General features: G+C 37.7%; 1 protein-coding gene across 1 annotated transcript; it reads right to left on the bottom strand.

Annotated features, from left to right (window-relative positions):
- Positions 1-875: 875 nt before the first annotated feature.
- Positions 876-1,943, bottom strand: LOC145501498 (uncharacterized). Its single transcript, XM_081480963.1, has one exon. The coding sequence runs from the start codon at positions 1,941-1,943 to the stop codon at positions 876-878; it is 1,068 nt and encodes a 355-aa protein (XP_081337089.1).
- Positions 1,944-10,718: the final 8,775 nt, after the last annotated feature.

Here is a 10,718-nt window from a genome sequence, read left to right on the forward strand (position 1 = left end):
AAAGGCATTAAATGGCCTTCAGAAACCCCTGAACCTCTGCAATATAAACCCGTAGACTCGCCGCTTAGCTTTACTTTTAGCAAATCTTATTCAACTGGTACAGAACTCCAACCATTAACAGTCGAAGACGAAGAGGAACAACTGGCCACTGCACTGAAGGAAAGCAACTTGTACTTGCATGGTACGCAAACTAAACCCAGCGCGACTATCACCCGATCGACACTTTCCACGAGTGAAGGAAATGATGACAATGAGCAAACTGAACTTAACGACGCTGCAAATGCTCTACTAAATTTGTCCGAACTAAGCTTAAATTAAATAGTCTTCGTTTCAAAATACAGTGCGATTCAGCAGGAGACAAACTGTCTGGCTGTCAATTACCTGCTTGAACCATGTTGTGCTTTTAAAGAGTACATATTTTACTGCTCTTGAAATTTTTAAGTTAATGTGTTTAAAATTCCGATACTAAGAAAGATAAACATTTTTCCTTGGAAAAGAGTAATTTCATGTTGTATTTTTCTGTCTATAAGGTCTACAGTCGACAAAGATAATGAAATACTGAAAGTAAACAAACATGCACCTGCTGCCACTTCAGCGATTCTCAGTTACAAATGGACTAGAACAAAACATTGAAAGTTTTAATATTGTTCAAGAAACGTAAATTGTAACTTACATTAACCATTGTTGAAGTTCTACAGTTTTGTACAAATGTTACTTTACACGACATGCTTGCTGCAATAATAGTAAATGTAAACTGAAACTTTCATCAGACAAATGAATAAAAACTTGTGTTGTTTTTATATCAGATCAACAGGTTCTTTAGTTAACAAGGTAATTCGATTCAGTACACAGCAAATAAAATTTAACTGACATAGCTACAAGATAAAGCTATAAAAACCAAACATGTCCTCAGTAGTTATGAGTTCCAACGCCTCAAAGATTGCAACATGAACGTTTTCACGCAATAGGCATCCAAATTCCTCCTTCTTTAAAACAGTTTTCAATTTATTGAAAACGAATTCTGGGACGTTGAATTCTGGTGAAAGGGATGGAGTGTAAATGATTTGTGCTCCCATGTGCAATAGCCATCTTTGCAAAATGTCCCCAGTCTCGAAACGATGTGTGGCGCAATTGTCAAGAATGATATAATCACCAAATTCAATTGCTGGATTACCGAGTGCAGTTCTGGCTTGGCCAGCTTCAGCGAAGAAATTGAGAAAATTTGTAGAATCCGACGCGCCCTCCACAGTGTTTGCATACAGTACTCCTTCCAGTCCACACAATAAGCTAAGCGTTACATTTGCTCCTTTTTTATTTCCTGAAATTATTTCAACCGCTATTTCCCCTTTGAGAGAATTTCCATAAGTGGGGTTTCCTGTCCCACTATGAACGCCAGCCTCATTGAAAAATTTAAGTTTTTCTGGTGGCAAAGCACTCAAAGTATTTAGAAACTGTTGACAGTAAACTGTGTTCACAGGGGTAAATTTTTCCGCGGATGTCTTCGTCAGTCGTTTTCTAGTGTAAGGTCCTTCTGGCAGCTTATTCCTGATAACATTTCCGATCGCTGTCAAGGACGTTCTGCCGTCTAAAGTACTGTAGTTTTCAAGAACATCTTTAACTGATTTATAGGGAAGGGAAGGCTTCTCCTGTTTGAGAAATTCCATCAGTTCTATGTCCTCAGGCTTGAGGTGTGATGGATTACCTGATAGTTTCTTCGAAGGCAAATGGTCACCCGTAGCGCACAAATTTTGCCATAACTTTGAAACAAATTGAGTTGACACTCTGAAGCGGTTAGCAACATCAGAAAACTTTCCTGGAAAGAACCCTGAGGCTGGATCTCCACCTTCCGCCATAATGGAGTCGATAACACTTCCTCTCAAACTTTCATTGATTGATTTTCCTCGGTAGTAACTTCGCCCTTTGCTGTTTACGGAGAATGCCATTCTTTGACTCGCTCTATCGCACTCTTAGGAATGTGACCACGTGAGTTCATGTTTTTGGTTTGAAAAACAAAGCCATGTGACCTAAGTCGTTGACGTTTAGTGCCAAAATCAACTGTCACACATATCTTTCAATTCGCGGTCTACCTGTTTCGGTAGTATACTTGAAAATTGACAATTCGGGTTCTTAAAAACCTGGAACACATAGTATCTGGCAGTCATGTAAGCACTCCTTGCCAAGTTTGGAACTCCATTATTCATCGAGCGGAATCCGGTAATGACACAAAAAACTTTTGGCCACCTGTGGATGCATTAAAGCTCATCGCATGGATGTCTCAATGCATGACAGCAAAATAACCAACCCTGATATCATCTCCAAAGGTTTACAATTGCTACCTCACATATCACACTACTAAAAGACAGACAGGTAGGCTTGAACCAAGACAATAAATGCACTTAACTATGAGAAATGTAAGGCACATTATTTATATACAGCTTAGTTCAATTTCAGTCCCATAAAGGGACTACAATAGGAGTAAGCGTACATGTATTCCACGAGGATGAGATACTAGTGCATGTAGAGGTCATTCCCAGCATCACCTTTGCATGTAACCAATTGACACACAGGGGTGGAGAGTGGCATTGTGAAAATAAAGTAGAGACTGTTGTTGAAGAAACAAAAACACTGTGCCAATGTGGTTACAGTGAATGTTGTTCTGTTTAATTAAAGGGAAATGATATATTGGCATTTAAAACTGGTTTCAAAGTTCCCTTTGAGACAAAGCAGCACATAAATAATTGACATGCTTTAGGCAGAGAAGTGAAATATCAAGAAGTACACTAATGAAGGTATTTACCTTGTTCATCCAAGTTTTTACTCTAACAGGGCATGAAGAGAACCTTACAGGATCGTGACTTGAAGAGGCTGACTTGACATTTAGCAACTATGACATAAATTCAGGGTACAGATTTCACCTTCTCTTTTTAGCATGGGTTACAAGTGTGATTGAGATTGAATTTCTAATTTTGTCTGGAAGAATTGAAATACGGAATATATTTAACATTTTACAAGGACTATAGTTTATTAAAACCCAGCACCCTAGGCACTACCTAACTAAGCAATAACACTGAATGAAAATTGCTCAATCTATCTTTTTGGAAAAAGCCTGTCGAAGTGCACTATCATTGCTATATTGAATAAGTAATCCATTTTATGAAAAACTTATAAGTTCTTCCTCCATGACAAAGTCACAAAATCAAAACTCTAAGGGCCCCTTTAAGAGATCATAGTACTGTAGGATTAAGCTGGAACAAAGTAAATCTTAGGCCTGCACTATCAGTTTGATTTTTTTGCATCAAATGAATGCTATTGTTTATATAATACAATACAAATCATATTGGAAAGGGGGAACACAATATTCATACAACACATTACTTTAGCTTGAAACAAAAGACATTTTATGCCAAGTTAATTCTAAATATAAGCAGATGGTCAATTTAATTCAGCATCCAGTTACCACCTGTACACTTTTTTCAGTAACTCCACTGATACGAACATAACCTAAAATTTTAGCCTTTGTAGGATCTTATGTGCAGGGGTCTTAAACCAAGGATATTATGTGCAAATCAATCTCTGTTATGGATGCACTGTGCGTTTGCAAGTTATTGAAATCATCGCAATTATACAACAGGTCTAATCTCAGAGAGAGCAAGGAATTTTTACCAATGAAATAAACCATGTGTACATTCGCAATTGGTCATAACTGACCTCTGGAAAGATGTAGCAAAAACAGCATTTTAGCAGCTGAACCAAGACAGTTGAGCCAAGATAGAAATCTTTTCCTCAACAATGTATAAGTTATGAATGTTCTACAACATGCTTGTTGTTGAAGGCCTCCCCACATTGAAATAGCTTTTGGTATTTTACTAATCTGCTGAGAAAATTCAAAACTTAGTAAATCCAAGCTTACCAAACGTAGGAAAGAGGTAGTTTATCGCTTGTAGGATTATTCGATCTGCCTTCACGTCGATTCACAGATAGTCACGCTTTATACTAGTCTTTCTCTTTAGCGTGTTTGGGTGAAAAAGAGGTGTCAAGAATTTGGAACTAAAATTTTACATTTTATTTAGATTTCAGGATTGGCGAGAAATCTCAGATTGTAAAACTGAATTCACCTGTAGGCTAAAGGATGGGTTTTCGAAATGGCCATTAGCTTAATAATAACAACAACCGAAGCAGTTCCATTATTATTTTGCACTCACCTGTGCTAAATTTTAGAAGTTCACCCAATTTCCTCTGCAATTCTGCATTCAATTTTTGTGCACGGCCAAGGACAGAAGCACAGATTCTCAAGAAGGCAAAAAGTCAACACAGAGAACAAGTTTTAGCAACACGGTTCATCAATAGTTGCTTGATAGCAGACTCATTAGTGCAGACTACAACTACCTCACAAAGGGTCACTGCAAAATGGCAGTACAGAAGCCTCCACCCAATGTGGGAAATGGGGAAGCATTAAGAACCTGGCCCAATAAGCATCTTTAACTTGAATTCAACAGTTGGTACTCTTTGAAAAATGAATTAAAATGTATTCAATTGCTGTATAGTATGTTCGGCTTGTGAATATGAGCTGTCAATTAAAACCAGCCCCCCCCCCCCTCATCTTCCTTTTACGGATGGCGATTATGTAACGTGAGGTATACAGCCAAATTGTCAAGACATTTGTCGTGCCGTTGGTGTTTGTAAACAAGGCAAGTTACAGTAAATTCCAGGAGAGGTAAGTATTGCTCATGAATTAGTTATTACTAGAAAACACAGGATTGTCTGATCGTAGAAGCACGATTGTTAAAACTGTTTCTTTCACAATAGTACAATAATCCCACAAATGAAACCATTTCAACTGTGAATCTGTTTTATTTTATCAACAGCACAGCGAAAGTGATACATATGTAAGCATGAATTTGTTCACATGTGAAATAAATCAACATCTAAGCTTTCGCACCCGTTTACTAGTGATTGATTGCGATAACAATGGAAAGATTGTGCTTTTCAACAATTCTTTCATTGAAACAAGCTTATCAAGGGCTATTTTTATTTGTAAAGTTATGGTACCACATGACACTCAGACCATTCAAGTGCTACAGCAAATTTTAGTTAGTGAACTTATGTAGCTTAAAAAGGTGTAACCAAATGTCGCTGTCCTTTTTTTTTGCCAGAGAAGTAATATATTGCTATCGCTGGTTTTCGTTGTAGTGTGCCTTGTCACTTTGCGCCCATACTGATTCAAAAGGCCTCTGCATTGTCTCTATTTTCTTTGCTTTGTCCCACGTGCACTGCCGTATGATCTGTTTGCCAGAATTGGGAAGAACCAAACCAGCAAATGATACCAATACCATTTCCCTTTACCTACAATGCAATAATTCTTCATCTTTCACATAGTAATTAAAGAAAAAGTAATGTTCCATTAAAAGTGAAAATAGAGAATAGCTGAACAAGCGTTTTCTTTGGACAACAGTGAAATTTGACTCTCAACACAAGTGCCCAGCAAATAGGACTAATATTTTTTAGCGCAAATAGAAACAGCCTCGATTGTAAAATAGCTTGACAAGAATGAACAGAATCTACTGTTCTAAATATTTCGATAAGACTAAAACACATAGGTTACAAAACAATAACTTGTAATGCACTAAAAAGTGAATTGTGTTAAAGGCATTATAATTATCTCACAAATCCAAACAGAGAGTGGTAAGTCTAGAAATTCGGATTTCTTGTAACACTTTCTCCATTGAAAGAGCTCCCTACGAGACCATACTTTGAAATGAAATTACTGATTGTTTCACACGAGGTAAATGCGAATTAATTTAATGTTACATCAATTACTTCTTCAAAAGAAATAACTCTTGAGTTTATAACAAATCCTGCTTTCTATTCCTTGTTTTCCTTTTTTCTCCCCTTTGAAATTCTTGTTCATAACCAAAATATTAAAACAAAATATACCATAATTTCCGGCAGATTACCCGCACCGGTCGTTTTTTGCCAAAATGAGAGAAAAGATTCAGCAGATTACCCACACTGGCAGATAACCCGCACCAAAAAACAAAAGAAAGTTATGCTAAAGCGTTCGTTGTTGGAGCAATCAATCGTTGAGCGCCATTTTTGTAAGGTTGAGAGAAAGCTGGGACGAGTGTAAAAGATCCTTATGGGGTAGGGGTGAGGGGCAGCCAAAAAGTACCCGCGAAACAGCAAAACTGCAATTTAGAACTTATAACAATACCTTTAATGTGCTAAGTAAAAACGATCTTCAAAACTCTTTTAAAACACTAGAAATAACAAACAGTTCTTAATGTGCTAAGTAAAAACGATCTTCAAAACTATTTTAAAACACTAGAAATAACAAACAGTTCATTCACTTCTAAAATGTTCGAAAAATACCTGAAACATGCATTCCTTCACTAAAACCTAAATGATCCCAGGCTAGTGGTCAGTTTGATCAAGTTCAGTTTAAACTCCATTAAAGTCCTCATCTTCCGTGTCACTATTAAACAAGTCAATTAAATGGGCATCCATAACACCATCCAGAGCGGTCGCGGATTCCATTTCATCATAGTCACTGATGTCCGACTCATCGCTCGCTCTATCCTCGGCACAACCCGTAATGCCTGCCTTCCTGAAACCATTTGTGATTGACGTTGTTTTCACTGCCCTCCATGCTCGAATAACCCAATCGCAGACTTCCACATGTGTTGCCCTCCTCATTTTCCCGGTTGCGGTGAAGGTGTGTAGGCCCTCCAACATCCACTTTTCCCACTCGACACGGATATGGTTTTTAAATGAGCGATTCACAGAAATGTCTAATGGCTGCAATTTCTTAGTAAGACAGCCAGGAATCACTGCAGTGGTTGTTTTGTGCTCGTTTTTGAAAGTGTTCCGAACATCTTCATCGATGTGCGCGCTGAAACTGTCGAAGATCAGAAGCGATGTTCTGTCGAAGAAAGACACAGGTCTTGTTCGCCAAACTTTCTCGCCCCAAACAGCCATTCCGTCGCGATCCATCCATCCTTTGCGGTGGCAGTGGACAACCACACCATCTGGGAGCTTTTCTTTTGGCATTGTTTTGCGTTTAAAAATGACCATTGGTTTGAGCTTTTTCCCTGACTCCGAGCACGCAAGTACAACAGTGAAGCCAGTTTTCTCGTGTCCGGTGGTTGAAACAGGAACGCTTTCAGCACCGGTTGAATCAACAGTTCTGGAATGAGGAGCATCAAATGACATCGGAACTTCATCCATGTTGAAAACACGATCTGCTTGGATGCCAAGCTCCTCTTTTCTTCGCGAAACAAACTCGCGAAAGTTCACAACTTTCTCCTCCCAGTCATCTGGCAGCTTCTGGCCAACAGTGGTTCTCGCACGCACAGATAGGCGATTTCGGCGCATGAATCTGCTACACCAGCTCGGACCAACAACAAATTCAGCGACATTCATCTGTTTTGCCAACTCCTTCGCTTTGAAACAGATCATAACGGTGGTGACTGCATGGCTCTTTTCTCTTTGGCTGATGACCCACTCTTTCAAAGTTCTCTCCAATGCAGGAAACTTCGCTTTACCAGTATGGCAGGTGCGTTGACGCTTTGGCATTTTCGTCATTACAGCCTTCTTCTTTCGCCAGTAACGGATCATGGATTCGTCGATCTCAAACTCTCGTGCTGCTGCTCTGTTACCGATTTCATCTGCCCGAGCGATAACTCTCAGCTTGTACTCAAATGTGAAACTTTGTCGAGGGCGTTTCAAACCAGGCATTTTTAAATTGAACTCGTATTAAACTCGTAACTTACTCGTGGATGCACTTATCGTAAATGATTGATGTTTGAAAAACTTATTGAGTTAGTTAGCCTTTTATAACGATTTTGCATCGAAGAAAATTTTATTCATTGTTTTTGTTAACAAAGCAATTTCCAGCATGCAATTAGTAAATTTTCACACCCATTGTTTTCGATATTCATTGAGAGTTGAACTGACTTGTAAAATTCGGCTCGCAATTTTCTCAAAAAACAATATCTCGGGATCTACTTGGTCTTAGAAATCGCTTGAAACAGGAAAATACTTTTTAAATCAAGGCAGTACTAACTGTAAATTTTCCACTGATGCGTCGAGTATTTTTGTATTATTTCTTCACTTGTCGGTGTTTTGTTTACACTCGTGCCGACAATTATGTTTTTTATCACGTTCCACTAATTATGCGGCGCCATGAATTTAACAGATCACCAAGATATTTATGGTATCTCAGGTTCTACTGGGTCTAAGAAATTGCTTGAAACGGGAAAATACTCTATAACTCAAGGCAGCACTAGCTAGGAATATTTCGCTGATGCGTTGAGTATTCTTGCATTTTTTTATCACAGTCAATGCTATTTTTTCACTGCATACGTGCCGACAAACGTTGGCATCATGTTTCAGTTGGACTTTGTGTTTTCCACAATAAAAGACACGTTGAAAGGTTTAGGTGAGAATATTTCCAAGCAAAAAAAAACTAGCTGTGAAATTGACAAGGTAAGAAAACTATCAAAGCACAAACGCGTAGCGAAAAATTTGTTTGTATGGAATTTTTTTTGTATGATTTCATCCAACTTGCATCAGCTATAATCAATCAACATTTAAAAGAATTTTATAGCAAATAAAGCACGATACAAGAGTTGATAGGACGTGTTTCTCGTTTAAACAAATGAGGCATTACACAGGTTTGTGGCAAGTGTATATTTAATGACTCTTATCTTTGCTTTATCTTCTGTCAGTACTATAATAATTACTGTTAAATACTTACGGGAAGATTAAAAAATTATCAGATAACCCGCACCACCCTATTACCCACAGCAACGGTAGTTTACTGAAAAATTAACGCATTACCCGCAGGTAATCTGCCAGAAATTACAGTAATTAATTTTTCTCCTTTCTTACTTGCAGATGCCATTTTTGGCGGTCATACACCATAAAAGTGACTTGAACTTAGAGTGTCCAATTTAATAATTTTGTTCTTGATGTTTTTGGCCACATGTCGTAAATTAATCTGTTTTGTTTTCTTGGGCATTTACCATGCAAATATTTTGAAGAAATTGTGAAAGAAAAGATTGCAGCTATCAGCTTTTACCTTTTATATTGTTCTTTTGTCAAATACCGACTTTCCCACGGACATAAACTGAAAGTTTCTATTATTGACTGAGATGTCTGTAGTTATTGTTTTTATCTATTTCTTCGAAGTTGATGTATATTATAAGTGTAGTATTTTTGTTGCACTTCAGAGCTATAAATCATTCAAAACCTATTTTTAAAGAAAATACAAAATGTATAGCATTTCTGGAAATGAAAGTCTTCTTGTTAGACTCTTTAGTTGCTAAGTAACATGACAAATCTGCTCGCACCATTGCTTTCGGAGTAGTCGTGGGAGCTAGCTCTTGCTAGTTTTTTCTTGGCAACAATACAAGATTGCCAAGACCAGACCTCATTCTCCCGAGTCTTCCCCCAATTGCCCTCCAACGGTCTGAATGCCTAATAATCTGGCTGGTGTTCCTTTGAAGTGAGGGACTGATGTGAGTTTTTTGCCATTCATCAGACGGGAGGTGGCAGTAACAAGAAATTTGCAAGCGGTAAGTAACATACATTTTCAGATTTCATTCATGTGACAAGAAATTCATCAAGGTAAATGTGAAACCCACGTTTTACTGTTTACTTCTATAAGTTATGGGCATAAATACATGTCTGATCAATCGATGCTTGTCTTCTGCTTCTGCAGTTATACGTTCATGGTTTATTTACGAACTACAAAAGTCCACAACAATAGCGTTTTCAAGGAACTCACTCTACTCTTTCCACTCCAGAAATTCCACCTGTGACATCCCCTCATGCCTTCAGATTTCCAATCATAAATACCCCCCATGCCCTCAGAATTCCATAATCGTGAATGCCCCTCCCCTTTGGAAATCCTAAACGCCTTCACTGGTATAGGTATGGATATTTTCTGGAATCACCCAATTCGCCCTGTGCCCAGCCCTAAATGAAACCCTGCATGTAGTGCATAATGTATTATGTATATATATATATATATTTTATTTATTCCTGTTTTTTAGTCGTCATTGTTTGACGACTGTGATGTTCATTGAACTTTTCTTTATTGTATCAGACAAAACTAACGAGTCAAAGAAAAGTGAGGCAGCAAAAGTTTATGATTCTGACAGTGGATGTGACAGTGATAAACATAAAGTTGTGAGTACATATAATACAACTACAACTGTTAATAATAAATTTGTTTACTGTTATTTCAGTATGAATTTGTGTTTTGCTGGATAGATTTTGCCCTCAGAACTAATCTTAATTAGTCTGTAGAAAACACACAAAATATGTCTTGATCAATGAAACCAATTTTGACATTGTTATCATCCAGGCTATTGATGTGAACTTGACAGTGGACCCTTAGCTTTTCAAACTACGCATTATGACCCTTTTATTATCGGCTAATAGTTTTAAGTTGTTTTCCTTAATAGGGTCGATCCTTGGCAACCATTTGGCTGAAAAGGTGATTTGGGCTTAAGAAAAGTTATAAAAATGATTAATGTGTCAGCTTTAAGTTTTTCAACTGGAACATCACCTGCCACCTTCCTTTCTGATTATTTATATTATCATTTAATTAGAATAAAGTACCAGTGGCTACCCTTACTCGTTTTACTCAATCTAACTAATAAAAGAATTTAAATGAAAATGTGCTGATCAGAGTTTACATGGTGACTTTTATG

The sequence above is a fragment of the Orbicella franksi genome, chromosome 10 (genome assembly GCF_964199315.1).
Source record: "Orbicella franksi chromosome 10, jaOrbFran1.1, whole genome shotgun sequence".
Lineage (NCBI taxonomy): Eukaryota > Metazoa > Cnidaria > Anthozoa > Scleractinia > Merulinidae > Orbicella > Orbicella franksi.